Genomic DNA, 16858 nt, shown 5'->3' with positions numbered 1-16858 from the left:
GAGACAAAACAATATAAAATAGATAGATAGATATATATATATATATATAGATAGATAGATAGAGAGATAGAGAGAGAGAGAGAGAGAGAGAGAGAGAGAGAGAGAGAGTTTTAGTAAAATAAAATATTAAATTATAATTATTAAAATAATTTATTTATTGAAACAATTTTTTTTGTTTCACTAATGTTTTAGACTAATCTAAACTAAAAATTTTATATATTAAGTATTAAACTATAAATAGAGGGGTAGACATAAAATTTAATATATATATATATATACAATATATTTAATATGTATATATACCGTATATAGTATAATATCGTGTGTTAGTACGGGTGTGGTTGTCATATGGGATGAGGGGGTCATATAGATAGCCATCAATTTTTTTTATCTATCGATATAATGTATATCTTTGTACATAAATTTTATCTAAAATTCAATCTGTTATCAAACTTTTTGATCTAAAACATTTTGCACAGTAAAATACATTTACATTACATTTTGCCCAATAAATAACGTCTAGAAAATTCAAATATTATTTGTTCCCTAAAACTTTTTTTTTTATATCCTTAAATATATATATATATATAGTATAATAATTACAATAATAATAGATTTTTTATTTCAATACATTATTGATGTGTTTTTTTCTTGATTGTATGTTTTCTGTGGCACTCACTCTCTATACTAACAGTAATACTAATACAACACAACAACACATGATATCAATAATAATAATCAAACAATAGTTTTGTTTTGTTTTGTGTGACAAACAAATGATTTTTTTTAATAAATAATTAAATAAATAACAAAAAACACAATTAATTTTGTTATTTATTAAATTAATTTAATTAAATGTATTGATTATATAGTAATCGGATTTAATCTCTGACTGACTGTCTGTCCAACCGATCGATTGATGATCCGATAGATTAGACGACTCGCATATAATCTTAATGGCCGACAGTCTGGTTGTGTCGCGCGATATGTTTGAAGACGTACGCGAAGAAAATCGTCGTCTTAGGCATCAGTTGTCAGTTGAACGACAACTGAACGAAGTGTTGGATCAAATCCGACGTTTTTCGATGGATCTGAAGTCGCGCTGTCAGTGCCGACAAGTCCAGGATATTGGCGCCCAACTCAACCAATTGGACTTGAAATACAAGACACTGAAGGACGGCTACGAACAGTCGCTTCGGCAAAATAACTATCACACGGACAGTGGCAACGACCGTCATCGAGTCCGACCCGAAGATTGTCTACAGATGACACTACACGAGGACACCAGTGCCGAGACGTCGCCGCAGATGGCATCGCACGAAACGCAAACTCATCAGATGATTGCCGACGCCGTACACCGGTCTCAGACATCGCACGCCGGAAACACTGTTGCCGTTAGCGGCAGTGGTGGCGGCCAGTCGTCGACGTCAAGTGGCGGCAATGGTGTGCTGGTCAAGTGTTTAGTCAATGGCTGTCCGTTTAGTTCCGATATCAGTACCACTTGCGTCAAACACATGCAAACTGCACACTCGTTGACACCGTACGAGTGCCGTTATCCGAGTTGCGGTCAACTGGTACTAAGTAAACAGGAATTGGATGGCCATATGAATGCCGCACACTTTAAGAAACAATTTATCTGCAACTCTATCGGCTGCGGCAAAGAGTTCAAGAGTTTATGGAATCTGAATATGCATTTGATGACACATTCGGGCGAAAAACGATTCAAATGTTCGGTCGATGGTTGCGGCTATCAGGCCATTCAAAAGCGACATTTGGTCGCCCATATGTACAAACACTACGGCCTAAAACCGTTTCAGTGTAAGTACGACGCATGTGGCAAATGTTTTTCAACGCTCGGTTCGTTGCGGACACACGAATCTGAATTGCATCCGTCAAACGAAACCCGTTTCGTTTGTGACATCTGTAACAAAGTATTGAAAACCCAGCGCTATCTTCTGCAGCACAAGAAACAACATTTTACTCCAGAAAAGCCGGGCGGCGGCCATCACCGGCAGCATCGGGTGCTTAACTATACGTCCAGATGATATAGAGTGAAATCATAATTTGTTGGTTAATTGGATCTACTGGTATCTACAGTGTTGTGTTTGTGTGTGTGTGTGGTAACTGCTATTTGAAACTGCCATATATTGTCGGACAACATAAAACAGTTTAGTGCTCTGATCTCTCTCTGAAGTTTTTTTTGTGGATCACTTTCGGTGATGATCTTAGACTTGTAACGACCCATAACGACCTTATTTTTTTAATTTTATCTGATTATTGATCAAATCAAGTCATTAATTATTAATTACCGAATAAAAGTTGATTAGTGTTTTTTAAATATTCAGTAATATTATTATTACATCAACAAAAAAAAAGTTTATACATTGTCTTAACAATAATTTATATATATATATTTTAAATATAGCTATCAATTTTAACACATTTGTAATTATATTTAATTTTTAGTTTTAATCAATCATGTCATCAAACTCTATAATACTGTATGATATATCAACCAACAACAAAAAAATCTGTATACTTTTTTTGTTAATCATAATTTTAATGTTTGAATCATAGTTTTTTATTATCATCATCTATTACATTAATTTTATGATTAATTACATTACTATATTAATATAATAGTAATAATAATAATAATAATAATGCCATACAATAAAATTAATTATTTCATACTATTGTAAATACACCTTATAGTAATTAAAAGTTTAAAAAAATAAATAAATTTTTTGTTTCTTTTCACAAACAAATCTAATTGCATGTCAAAAGTACTGTCTATTTAACAGATTGTCTTAAAAATTTTTAACTCAAATAAATATAAACAATACTGGATTTTTTTTTTTTTAAATTATTAAAATTTATTTTAAAATCTGTTAATTAAAAATAATACAATTGATAAAACTTTAGCCGTAAGAGTATTTGTTGGTCATGAGAACAGTTAGTACTACTGACAGATTAAGGACAGTTAGATAAGAAACAGATATATTTATATATTATTTACAGTATATACACACACATAGAGACAGTACATTGACCAGACCAATGGCCAATCACAGTGATCATGAAAACATGCAATGGTTGGCCCAATGGTTGGGTCTCAATCTGGAAACATTACGCTATAATGTCTACCGGGATTGTCGCCAGGCTCAATGAGGTACATTTAACCAGTGGTTTAGGCCAAACTTGTTTATCGATTTGGACGACGCCATATACGACGCGGTCAACTATCACGCCTACCTATGGCTGGGCGCTAACCAAGAGTACCGGTGGGTGTTACTGGCCGAGACCAATCGGTCGACAGCGTCGTTGTGCCGCGCTCCGGACGGTCGGGTAGTTATGCGCAATGAACACCAATATCAGCAACGGTTGGAACAGTTGCGGGCCATTTCCAGCATCTATCAGAAACAGTTAACAATCACCAACCGAGACCTGAATGAAATCCGACGACAGGCTGCCCGACATCAGCAGACTCTGTTCGGACCGGCCGGTCAACAATGGCGTCGAACAGTTCGCGACGCTGTCGAAGGTCTCCAGTGGTTTGTCCAGTATCTGACCGACGGCGCCCGTATTGCGGCCGAAAAGCTGAGACTATATGAAACTCAGTTGGCGCCCGAGTATTACCAACAAATGGGACCACAGCAACGTAGACAAAGTTGGCACTGTAGGCCAACGGGCACAGGTAGTGGTGGTAGAGGCATTAGACGACGTAGGCTCAGTATGCTATGAGTATAATATTGCATTTAGATTAGATAAGACATTATTTTTAAGAGTAGTTTAGGTAACTATTAATATATATATATATATATATATATATATATATATATATATATATATATATATATATATAGTATAGGTATCCATCAATACTTAATTTTTGTAACATTAATTTTTAAAGCAAACATTTAAATATGGAGTGAGTCTTAAACAGCGGCGCCGACGACGACAGCGGCGATGCTTTTAATTTCAATTATCTGCTCAACAATACGTTGGATTTAAAAGTGACCAAGGGCAATGTTGTAGATAATTTTAAACTAAATAAGATTGTAATTGGTAATTTTTTAATTAATTGCATCATTGGCAATATAATATACAGTCGACTGTTAAAAAATTGTAAAAATGATAGTCGACTGCAATTATCTGCCCAATGATGCAATTAATTAAAAAATTACCAATTACAATCTTATTTAGTTTAAAATTATTTACAACATTGCTATTGGTCATTTTTAAATCCAAAATATTGTTGAGCAGATAATTGAAATTAAAAGCATCGTCGCTGTCGTCGTCGGCGCCTCTGTTTAAGACTATCTCTTAAATATGTGCACTGTATGTATGACCTGTGCTTTTACTATCGGTGCTTAAATAATAGCGATTCTAATAAGGAATATACTGGTGATATACTAGCACTTTAATATTACATAAGTTTGTTAATTTTTTTATTTTTTATTATAGTTACAAAAAAAAATCAAATCAAACATTAATTAGGCAAATATTTTTTGTTTTCATGTTTAATGCATTGGTAAACAAATTTTATTGAAGTATTTTTTTATGAAATACTATAATATCATCAAATATATTATACAGTATGTAATTTACTTAACATCAGTTAATGTTTTAACAATTAGATTATCTCTGATTTGTTGTTCACCGATATCGGTGTCTGTTTGAAAAGTGGCCGTAAAATTGCCGTCAAATATAAAAAATCCGTTGTCTAGAAACTGGCCGATGATTCCCGATTTAGGTTTCAAGTCTAATACAACAAACGGCGCCACACTATCGGCACTTATATGGATATCAAACACGTATTTGTCGGCACGTGCTGGACGTTTCTGGACATCAATGACACGTAAATTTGGTTTCACAAGCTTTGCTTCATTTGGTTTTGTTAATAGCATAAAGTTATTTGTCTTTTGATTAATTGAAAACAAAACAAAAATAATTACTGTATTATTCAATAATATTATACATATACTGTATATTTTTGGATAAAATTATTAATAATTAAAAAAAATTGATAATAATTACCTGAATATTATGATCGCTGTTCTGGACATCAATAGATAGGATACAATCACTTCTTGAGTCACATTTGCTTTCTGCCAATAGCTTCGGTATTGATTGGTTGAATATTTCGGTTACCGAAAAACTATCGCTAGTAAAGTTACCAGAAATTGTATGAACAGGTTTATTTCGGGACCAGTTGTACACATTGATCGAGTAGTTAAATGCTAACTGTCCTAAATAGTCGTCCCTAACAAACGGCACTCTGAGTAGTTGATCGGTATCCTCATAGGGAACCAGCAAATGATTGGCCAAAAATTTGATGGCATACGAGTGCAATACTTTCCATTTGCCGGTACTTTCGATGGACGCCCAGGTGGGTGCCGGCCATATGTCGTTCAACTGCCAATACAGTGCACCCATTGTAAATCCTTTACCGTTGGTCGGATCTATTTGACGATTTCGTCGATAGAACTCGGTTTCGGTTTTCATGGCCATCGCCTGTATTATCTGTGAACTATATATGAAATCGTTGAGCCGATCGATACCACCAGCGGACGGAACTCTCAGATAGAAACCAATTTGTTTTTTAATTATGTCATCCATGTATGAGCCCTTATGCTGATGATGTTGGATGTCCGCAGTCAACGGATAGATCAGATCGGTGTCGGGAAACGCTAGACTCAATGTATCGACGGACGGATAGGATTGATAGCCGTATTCTGAGGCAAACTTCGGGCTCTGTAATGACCTCCAGTTCCATAGTTCTGAACCGTCATTATAGTAGTGAATATCGCCGTATCGGTTGTCCGACGGATCTTTGGCCGTATAATTCTCAGCGATTGACATCAAGCCGTTTGACGGACTTGAAGTCACGTACGGCATATGCGGATCCTCCGCGGCCAACACTTTGCCAATAGTTTGAACATACAGTTTCCGATAGTCATCCAACAGTTGCGGTGCTCGCGGCCACCAACCGCCAGCCAATCCGTACTCATTTTCATTGTTTCCTAAAATAATTTAATTTATTGTTTTATTTATTCATTTTTAATTAATTAGACATCAATTGATTGATTATCAATACCAGCCCACAGAGCGATGGACGGATGGTGTTGAAGTCGCCGTACGTTTTGTACGACTTCCCAGTGAACTGATTCAAGAAACTCGGGATTCGGCGGATATATATTGCAGGCAAACATAAAGTCCTGCCAAATCATAATACCGTATTCGTCGGCCAACCGATAAAACAGGTCCGACTCGTAGACACCGCCGCCCCAGACCCGCATCATATTCATGTTTGCCTGTTTGGCCGACAACAACAGGTGCCGCAAATAGGACTCCGTTAGGTTTTCCATGAAATTGTTGGCCGGAATCCAATTTGTCCCCTTTGCAAAAAACGGTACTCCATTTATGCGAAAATAAAAGGTCAAGCCTTCGGGTTTGATGGGTGTCTGAATCAATTCAATGGTACGAAAACCGATTTGTCTGGTCTCTGTTGATGACACCTCATTGACTTCAGGTACCAATAGGTTTACAGTCAAATCATACAATTTCTGTGTATTGTCGGCCACACCATTGGGAAACCATTGTTCAATTGACATGTTTTGTGGGATAGGGATTACAAACACTGCTTTAGCTTCTCCTTTGGTATCGGTTTTTAGTTTTTTCAGTAGTTTTGCGACCAACAGATTGTTGTCCAATCGGATGTCAAACACGGCGTCCAACTGGCGATTGGCCGACGACTCGATAAACGCGTTGACTGTCAGCGTCCACTCGACGGGTATTGTCTTTCTGTTTGCAGTTGTTTCAACTGTTATATCCCGTATGACTGCACCATCGTATGACTCAATACCTATTGGTTTCCATATGCCCTGTGTTGGGAAGGCCGGACCCTAGAATAATAGACAGTTATCGGTAATGTAATAACTTTTGAAATAAAATACAATTACACACCCAATCCCATGAAAAGGATGCCTGCATTTTGCGTATAAATTGTACCCAACCTTCTCCATGTTGAGCACCGGGATCAAAATCATCTAAAATAAGATATGAGCTCATGTACTTTATATCAAATATTATTCCTGATTAATGTCTATTTTTTATGCATACCATGACCTACACTATAGTTGTATTTATGTTTAAAATCAAAATACTGTTGTCTGGCATAAAGTGGAGCCGATTTGAAGTCCAATCGCAATGTATTTTGACCTGACCTGAGTAGCGTTCGTACGTCAAACTTGTATCGTACAAACTGGTTATCTGTTTGTCCAATCAAGTGGTCGTTCAAGTGAACAGTGCTTACTGTGTCGACACCGTTAGCCACGAGATAAACATTTTGTTTGTTTAGCAAACTAGACTCAACTAAACATTTTTGTTCACACAAATATTAATGGTTTGATTTTAGTTAATTAAAAAAAACAATTATTATTATTATATACAGTATTACCATTAAATGTGCGCTCATATGTCCAGTTGTCATATGAAATCCACCGTAGTTTGACATCCCTATCGGTATAATAGAGATTATCGGGTATCACTTTGCCAGCTCTCAGATCAGTGTATATACTGCCGGGAACTTTGGCATTGATTTTGATGGCTATAATTAATAATTTTTTTTTAAATATGACTAAGTAATAATTAATTTATAAATTTTGATTAGATTTTTTTACATTTATTTTGATTATAAGTATGCCAATCATAACCAGTTAGACTTAAATAATCACATTGGTTATAATTAATTAAAATATCGATTGATAATAGCAATGTAAAATAAATAGACAATATTTTATACATATTATAATTTATACAATAATATTTAATAATTTGTTTTTTAACTAATGATTTATATACTATTGAATAAATTGATACTATAGATAATAAAATATCATTTATATATTTAATCTACTATTATATTGTAATATCAGTTATATACTCTATTTTTTACAATTGATAAAAAGTACAGCATATTTGCAGTTCACATAATGTTAACAATAATACTGTAAAACAAAATAAGTATAAAATAATTGTTATTAATAAAAATCATTTTTTTATCGGACAATATATACTGTTTTTTATTATTGGTTATTTGTACCCAAAATAAATGACATACTGTACTGTAATTGATTAGATATTCTTTTTACATAAACTAGAAAAAATAGTAATTTATATAAGATAAAGAAATTAATATAATTAATTACAAAACTTTATATAACTTATTATTAATTAAAATAGTAATAACTATCATATAATAGTAAATAACATTTTTTTAGTTACTTATAATATTAGTATACAGTATATATAGTTTATATAATGATAATATCCGACTATTTTGTTTGTTTAGTTTATTTTTTTTTCTCAGAAAACCAATGGTAATTCATCGCCCGTAAGGTTAGCATTCAAGGCCACACCTGTAACTTCAGTAGCAGTGCTTACAGTTAGTATAACTTCTGGATTATCAGTGCTAAGCTCTGCCAGCGCTGTTCGAATCTGTCGGATATCCAAAAACGGTTGTCCTCTTACTTCTGTTATGACTTCCCCCACATATATACTATTAAATAAGAATGTGATCAAAAAAAAAAAAATAGATAATTAATCCTAATTTGTAAATTTATTTACAGTACAACTACTACTACTAACTCTGTATCAGCTTTATTGATAAGATCTCTAACAGTATATCTATTTCCAGTTTTCTCCAATACTAAGCCTAATCTCCGGTCACTGGACGTACCCATTGAATAGATGTTTCGACGATCAGTCACTCTCGTTAGGACCTCATGTTCTGCATAATGTCGTCCTCGCTTTAGAAATGCTATACAAATCGGATAGGATGTGCCCGAAAAAAAATAATAACAATAATAATTATGAAAAAATAATATTTTCTTTCAACAATTGTATATAAAATATTATTTATACAAACATATCATCCTTTTCGATGGTGTCGTATAGCTTCTGAAATAATTGGAGCCAAAAATACTACCGATACAGTTGGCATCGGTATCTATCAGTGGCCCACCCGAACAACCGGCAACACTAACGGCCGAGTGTATAATGTTGGGCATATCAATAGTATAGGGCATTAGATCGATCTCAATACTGTCAAACGGTACGCCAAACGATCCACTCTCTTGAATCATACCCGGATATACTGTATAGAGAGTACCTCCGTGTCCATAGACGGCTACTTGTTCGCCAAACTGCGGTTCCCGATCACATAGCTTTATGGCCTCATATACAGCATAGTTGTACGGATGATAATGGAGTCTAATAAGTGCCAAATCGTTGTGATATTCAACGTACAGTACGTCGGCAGCCACGGTAGATAACAGTGCCAAACGTTTTGCTGACAGGCCATTGTGTGGCATTAGACGCACATACATGACTTCCTGACCCTTGACTACGTGAGCGTTGGTCAAAAACAGTTGGTCATCAGTGTGAACACAGATACAGGTACCGAAATTGCGAAAACTAATTTTTGGTTCATCTTTTTTCGAGCCGATCACTAACGCAATATTAGTAAAACATTTTAATCGGATCCAAATCGGATTGATATCATTGTTGTCATCACCACCACCACTACTACTACTACTACTATTATCAGTGGTAATCATATATGTACTCCTAAACCAACTCCAGTTGCGTTGCTGTTGTCCATAATGCCGTGTATTATAAATGTCTAGTGTTTGTAACATATATGCTGTCCCCATTAGTACCGGTATTGTTGCTAACTTTTCTAGAAATCTTATTATATAAATATTATTAATTTACTTAAAACTTGTGTTTACACTGAATTTTATACTACCTTTTTATATACGACATTATTTACAATAAAGTTACTGACGGTGATGTCAATTCATATACACAATTATCGATAACATTAACCAAAAAAATATATTATAAAATTTGAAAATAACGTTAAAATTAAATGTATTGAATAAATTATTATTAGTAGTAGTAGTAATTTTTAATTAATTTAATTACTGCACGTGCAATATTACATATTGATATAAAGATTAAAATAATAAAATTGGGTATTGTATAGTATAGCTGCCACTTGTTGTTCACGCGATTAATATTTAATACAATTTTAAAGATAAATATATGAATGTCTCGTGAATTACTATTAATTTTATTGTAAATTAGAGAATATTTTCTTTGTTAAGTTTTTCTTGAAAGTTATGTTTCTTTTGAAAGCTATGACTTAAATTTAGTGAACAAAATGATTAATCTAAAGACATTATTTAGACTAATACTTGTCTCACAGGAGACAATGATTAACTGGTGTATAACAATGGGTTTATTATTAGCAACTAAAAAGTGTCCCATTTGTGACAACGAAATGGTAAATAATTAATTTGCAAAAAAATACATTAAAAAATTATTTTCGTAGAAGATAATTGTCAAACAATTATCGTACCGGTGCCACCAAAAGCATGGACAACCTCATGATTATAGACTAAGTGCTTTGAATAATACGTGGTTTTCTGGATCAAAGTTTAGCATTGAAAACATAATAATCTTGACGTACCTGTTTTCGGTCGGCACAACAAAATATGAGGACATTAAACGAGAAACAAGTGATTTAACTAAAACAACATCTCATAACACTATAAGTGATTGGCTTAACTTTTGTCGAGAAGTGGTATTTGATTGGGTCGAAAAATATCAATCAGTTGATCTCTTAGGAGGAGAAGGTAGTATATGATACATATTTAATTATGCACGTTACCTAAACCTAATTATAATGGTAATACCAAACTGATAGTGTATTAGTGTTTGCTCTGTTACCTAACCTGGAGTTCCGACCGCAACCTAAACCTAATTATAATGGTAATACCAAACTGATAGTGTATTAGTGTTTGCTCTGTTACCTAACCTGGAGTTCCGACCGCAACCTAAACCTAATTATAATGGTAATACCAAACTGATAGTGTATTAGTGTTTGCTCTGTTACCTAACCTGGAGTTCCGACCGCAACCTAAACCTAATTATAATGGTAATACCAAACTCATAGTGTATTAGTGTTTGCTCTGTTACCTAACCTGGAGTTCCGATCGCAACCTAAACCTAATTATAATGGAAATACCAAACTGATAGTGTATTAGTGTTTGCTCTGTTACCTAACCTGGAGTTCCGACCGCAACCTAAACCTAATTATAATGGTAATACCAAACTGATAGTGTATTAGTGTTTGCTCTGTTACCTAACCTGGAGTTCCGACCGCAACCTAAACCTAATTATAATGATAATATTTTGATAACTTTTAATTCAGGAGTTGTCGTAGAAATTGACGAAACAAAAGTTGGTAAAAGAAAGTACAATAGAGGTCGACTAGTTGATGGGACGTGGATTTTAGGTTTAGTTGAGATTCAAATAGGAGCTAATTGTCGACGTGGAGGTAGATTTCGTTTAGAAATATGTCCCCTAAATAAAAGAGATGCCGACACTCTTTTACCTTTGATACGTAAGCATGTAAAAATTGGGACAACTATTGTGTCTGACTGTTGGGCTGGATATTATAGACTAACAGACAATGGTATAAATGATAGATAAAACATATTATTGTTAATTAATTTTTTAATTTTTAGGTTTTGTCCATTTTACTGTGAATCATTCGAAAGAGTTTGTCAATTCACATACCGGTGCAAACACACAGACCATTGAATCTCAATGGAGAGCTATGAAACGCAATCTTTTAAGAGGGGGTATACCACAAGATAACCTTTATCTACATTTAGCCGAATATCTTTGGCGCCGACACGTACTTCACAACAATTTAGATAATTTTATTTTTTTTATTGATTGTATAAAACAATTATACAACCCTTTAATGTAATTTTAATTACAGTATATACAGGTATATATATATTAATTTGCAATGTAAAATATTATTTCATAATAATATATTTATATTTAATAAAATCTATTGTAATTAACGCGATATTTGTATATTTAACTTTAAAATTGTATTAAATATTAATCGCGTGAACAACAAGTGGCAGCTATACTATACAACAGCCATAAAATTACTAACAATATATTAGCAATAAAAATAAAACTTAATCTAATACTAAAATACTAATAATAATTCACAAAGTTTTAGAAAATTTTATACAGTCTTATATTGTAAATAACATTTTAAATATATTATATTATACTACTAATAATGATAGAGTAATAATAATAGTTAGTAATTTGTATTAAAATTTTTAATATGTATGTAATTTTATATTATTTTGTTTGTTTAGTTTATTTTTTCAGAAAACCAATGGAAATTCATCGCCCGTAAGGTTAGCATTCAATGTCAGACCTATATCTTCAGTATCGGTGCTTACAATCAGTTTAACCTTTGGACTATCAGTGCTGAGCTCTGCCAGTGCTGTTCTCATCTGACGGATATTCAAAAACGGTTGTCCTTTTACTTGTCTTATGACTTGACCCTCATGTATACTATTTAATAAAAATGTTATCCAAAAAAATAGAGATAATTACCCCTAATATGTAAATTATAGACATTTTATATACTTTACTACTACTCACTTGGTATCAGCATTAGTAATATGATCTCTAACTGTAAATCCATTACTAGTTTTCTCCAATAGTAAACCTAATTTCCGGTCACTAGCCGTACCCATTGAATAGATATTTCGACGATCAATCACTTTCCATAGGAACTCATATTCTACATAATGTAGTCCTCGCTCTAAAAATGCTATATAAATACAGTATAGAATGTGTCAAAAAAGTAATATAATAATAATTGGTGAGAAATTTCTGTGATATTTTCTCTCAAAAAAAATAATTATTTTAAATTATTTTTAAACTATACATACATATCATCGTTTTCGATGTTTTTGCACAGCTTTTGATATAATATCCGGCAAAGTTAATGCCAATACAATTGGCTTCGCTATCTATCAGTGGTCCACCCGAACATCCCTTTACAATAGTAGCCGAATGTATGATATGTGGCTCATCCATAGTAAAACTCAATTTGTCGACATTATAATCGCTAATAGGTATGCCAAACGATCCACTTTCGCGAATCATACCCGAAAATACTGTATAATAACAATTTCCGTTTCCATAGGCGGCTACTAGTTCGCCGAATTGCGGTTCCCGATCGACTAGTTTTATAGCCTCATAAAACTCATATTCGGGTGGATGGTCCCGGCGCTTAATAAGTGCCAAATCGTTATGATCTTCAACGTATAATACGTCGACAGGTAAGTAAGGTAACAGTATTTCTTCTACACTCCAATAACAGGTCATCTGTATGGTACCGGGCGTTATTAGACGCATAAACACAACTTCGTGACCTCCGACTACATGAGCGTTGGTCAAAAACAGTTGGTTGGCGGCATCGATGCAGATACCAGTGCCGTAAACAGTACTGTTCTCACCTAAATTCACTTCGTCCTTATTCAAGCAGAACACTAGAGCGACATTTGCATAACATTTTGATCGGATCCAATCCGGATTGATATCTATGTTGCCATCACCACCACTACCATCAGTGTTAATCATATATGTATTTCTAAGCCATGCGTTTCTGTGCTGTCGTCGTCTACAGTGCCGCCGATCATCAATATCTCCTATTGTCTGATCTAAGCTAAAAGCTGTCCCAATAAGCAGCGCCGGTATTGTTGATAACTTTCCTAGAAATCTGCTTAAAAAAATCGTTGTTAAAACATTGATTATTTATTATTTTCTATACGTTTACATTGATAGTACCGTTTTATATAAGACATTGAATTGAACGACAACTAAATGAAAAAAATAACTTTTACTAAAAATTTACTCATTTAATATCCATAATTAACTGTAATATTATCTAAAAATGTTTAAATTTCGACTAAAATTCGGTATATGTAACGCATTGGTTGTTTAAATTTTTGACACATGTTATAACCATTAAGTTTATGACAAATGCAATACTATTTTATTATTTTAGGTTAGATTTCAGTGGGTGTGGAAGGTTAGGAAGTGGTGTATGTGTGAGGAGGGAAGGAACGGTAGATGAGGACTAGTATCTTATCTTATCTAAAACTTTATCTAAATTGTGATTTTAATAGCATTTAAAATCTCAACAACCAATGCGCTACACATACCGAACCTATTCCTTAAATAATTCAAATCTATATTAGTATTAAACAAATTTTGAAATAATTGTCAAAATTGTAAAATGAATTTAATTGGTTATTATTAGTTAGTATTTTTTAAATTTTATGTATTACACGTGCAAAATTATCTATTTATATACACATTATTAATTACACGTGTGGAAAGCTATCTATTAATAATAATATAAATATAATTTTAGGTTTTTTTTTATTAATTACTGAATGATTTATAAATATTATAATTTTATACGCAAATAAATATTTCATTTTTTTATATAAAATGCATATATAATTTTAGTAATTAATTAATTAAAATTATTTACAAAATCATCATTTAATTGTCTTTTATGAGTTATGAAAATAAATAATAAATGGATAAATATTAATAAAATAAAAACAAATTTTTTATATATAAAAATAATTCAAAGTTTTATTGATGTTAGTAATATTATAGTATTTATTTCATTATAATATTTGCTATAATTATATTTACATAATATAGAATTAAAAAAAATGTTTATTTATTTTATTGTTTATTAATTGAAAATCCTATGGTATAATAATATTTGTTACACAATAGGAAGTAAAGTATCAATATTTTTGTGTTAAGAGATTATACTTTTTTTAATTTCCTGTTTTTTCCTGTTTGAAAAAAATATATTATAATTTTTTTATTAGTTTAACTCAACTAATTAGTACACTAAAGTGTATCATTGATATAAACTTTATACTGTATTATAATTATTATACTTTATTTAAAATTATAAAATAAAGTTTATTAAGTACCGTAAATATATTGTTTCTGAATATAATGTTTAACTTAAGTTCACTTTTAACAGTATGTCTTATCATTACAACATTGATGGCGACATTATTATCGCAGAGACAATACAACAATAAGCGAAGTAAATAAATAACTTTAAATACAATTAAATTAATATATTTTATAAATTAAATTAAATAATTATATTTTTGTTTGTAAAAAGGGTATCGTTTCCGTGACTATGAGCCCGAATTGTCACAAATACGTACACCAATAATAAATTAAATTCATATAAAACACCTGGGCAAATTATCTAATAATATAATAATAACAATAATAATACAGTATATTACTATAAATATACAGATATACATACAATATAATTAATAAAATATTTTATAAATTGGAAAAACTAATATATAACTAACTACTAACTAAAATAAAATTTAATACATTCTGATAGTAAATAAGATTTTTAATATATACTACTAATAATAATACAGTATTGAAAGTTTGTTTGTTTTTTTTAGTTAAGCAATTAATTCGGACCCATTTAGGATTGATATCTTCGATGTCGTCGAGGTCACCACCACTACCATCATTGTCAGTGTCCATCATATATGTACTTCTAAGCCAAGCATTACTACGTTGTTGTTGTTGTCGTCGTCTACGATATGGTCGATCATTATCATCAATATCTTCTATTGTCTGATGTAATCTAAACGCTGTTCCCATTAGCGGTGCCGGTATTGTTGACAACTTTCCTAGAAATCTGTTGAAATTGAAATTGTTTGTCACATTATTTATTATTATTTAGTATTAATATTACATTTGATATACTTTTTATTGTCCACATTTTGAATTGGATTTGAATTGAACACAACTAAATAAAAAGATAACTTTTACTAAAATTTACTATCAATTACTAAACATTGTAATTACATGTAATTTTATTTATAATTTAAATAATTTAAATCTATACTACTATTGATTTAAATTATTTGTAACTAATTGTTAAATTATTAAATGTATTCAATTGATTATTGTTAGTTAATTTAAAATTTTTTAAATATGTATCGCACGCGCAAAATTATCTATTGATCTCTACATTATTAATTACACGTGTGGAAATCTATGTCTATTAATATCAATAAATAATAATAGTATAAAATTAATTTTTTGTTTTTTATTAATTACATTAGGATTTTTACCCAAATAAATAATTTTGTTGTTGTATAAAATGTATATACATTATTTATTAATTAATTAATTTAAATTATATAATATGATTAGTTTTAGTTAAATGTTACAATGAGATTAAATTATAATTTAATTATCCAAACATGTTGTGAAATATTATAATTTTTATTACTCTTACTTTAATACATATTATTATTAATTAAAATATCTAAAAAATATTACAGTTATCTATCTCTACACATTTCATTGGAAAATTGCAATAATTACAATATAATATTTAAATAATATAGTACTACAAAAAATTGTTTATTTAGTTTATTGTTTATTTATTGAATATGACTATTATATAATAATATAAATTATTTGTTACACAATAGGAAGTAAATTATTTTTTTGTGTTAAGAGATTAAACTTTTAATTTCCTGTTTTTTCCTGTTTGAAAAAATATATTATAATTTTTTTATTAGTTTAACTCAACTAATTAGTAAAGTGTACCATTGATATAAACTTTATACTGTATTATAAATTATAATTTATAACTATTATACTTTAAATAAATTATAAAATAAAGTTTATTAAGTACCGTAAATATATTATTTCTGAATATAATGTTTAAATTAAGTTCACTTTTGACAAAATTTGATAAAATAAATGTAAAACTAGAAGACAATAAAAATATTTCAATAAATTTATGATAATTAAAAGCATATTCACTACAAACTTAATTTCACTTTTAATAATATGTCTTATCATTACAACA

The 16858-nt window shown here is 31.1% G+C and overlaps 5 protein-coding genes across 5 annotated transcripts; 2 read left to right on the top strand and 3 right to left on the bottom strand.

Moving 5' to 3' along the window:
* Positions 1–865: 865 nt before the first annotated feature.
* Positions 866–2359, top strand: LOC128960456 (zinc finger protein 76-like). Its single transcript, XM_054306545.1, has one exon. The coding sequence runs from the start codon at positions 957–959 to the stop codon at positions 2043–2045; it is 1089 nt and encodes a 362-aa protein (XP_054162520.1). The 5' UTR covers positions 866–956; the 3' UTR covers positions 2046–2359.
* A 2248-nt stretch (positions 2360–4607) lies between these two features.
* LOC128960048 (beta-mannosidase-like) lies at positions 4608–7736 on the bottom strand. Its single transcript, XM_054306111.1, has 7 exons — positions 7686–7736; positions 7463–7612; positions 7126–7377; positions 6970–7052; positions 6101–6908; positions 5041–6026; positions 4608–4922 (listed from the first exon to the last, which is right to left on the bottom strand). Exons 4-7 carry the CDS (start codon positions 6994–6996, stop codon positions 4608–4610), a joined length of 2136 nt encoding a protein of 711 aa, XP_054162086.1. The 5' UTR covers positions 6997–7052; positions 7126–7377; positions 7463–7612; positions 7686–7736.
* Positions 7737–8340: 604 nt separating this feature from the next.
* LOC128960451 (uncharacterized) lies at positions 8341–9902 on the bottom strand. The gene is made up of 4 exons (XM_054306538.1): positions 9815–9902; positions 8933–9753; positions 8653–8824; positions 8341–8563 (listed from the first exon to the last, which is right to left on the bottom strand). Exons 1-4 carry the CDS (start codon positions 9829–9831, stop codon positions 8371–8373), a joined length of 1203 nt encoding a protein of 400 aa, XP_054162513.1. The 5' UTR covers positions 9832–9902; the 3' UTR covers positions 8341–8370.
* A 329-nt stretch (positions 9903–10231) lies between these two features.
* Positions 10232–11565, top strand: LOC128960047 (uncharacterized). Its single transcript, XM_054306110.1, has 3 exons — positions 10232–10354; positions 10403–10706; positions 11285–11565. The coding sequence occupies exons 1-3, from the start codon at positions 10232–10234 to the stop codon at positions 11563–11565; spliced, it is 708 nt and encodes a 235-aa protein (XP_054162085.1).
* Positions 11566–12269: 704 nt separating this feature from the next.
* On the bottom strand, positions 12270–14182 carry LOC128960046 (uncharacterized). Its single transcript, XM_054306109.1, has 5 exons — positions 14129–14182; positions 13747–13778; positions 12846–13678; positions 12553–12724; positions 12270–12462 (listed from the first exon to the last, which is right to left on the bottom strand). The coding sequence occupies exons 2-5, from the start codon at positions 13761–13763 to the stop codon at positions 12270–12272; spliced, it is 1215 nt and encodes a 404-aa protein (XP_054162084.1). The 5' UTR covers positions 13764–13778; positions 14129–14182.
* Between the last annotated feature and the right edge of the window lie 2676 nt (positions 14183–16858).

The sequence above is a fragment of the Oppia nitens genome, unplaced genomic scaffold (genome assembly GCF_028296485.1).
Source record: "Oppia nitens isolate AA-2021 unplaced genomic scaffold, nextdenovo-longstitch-racon4-pilon3 scaffold4_pilon_pilon_pilon, whole genome shotgun sequence".
Classification (NCBI taxonomy): Eukaryota; Metazoa; Arthropoda; class Arachnida; order Sarcoptiformes; family Oppiidae; genus Oppia; species Oppia nitens.
The sequence above is the reverse complement of the archived record's forward strand: the minus strand, read 5'-3'. Positions and strand labels throughout refer to the sequence as shown.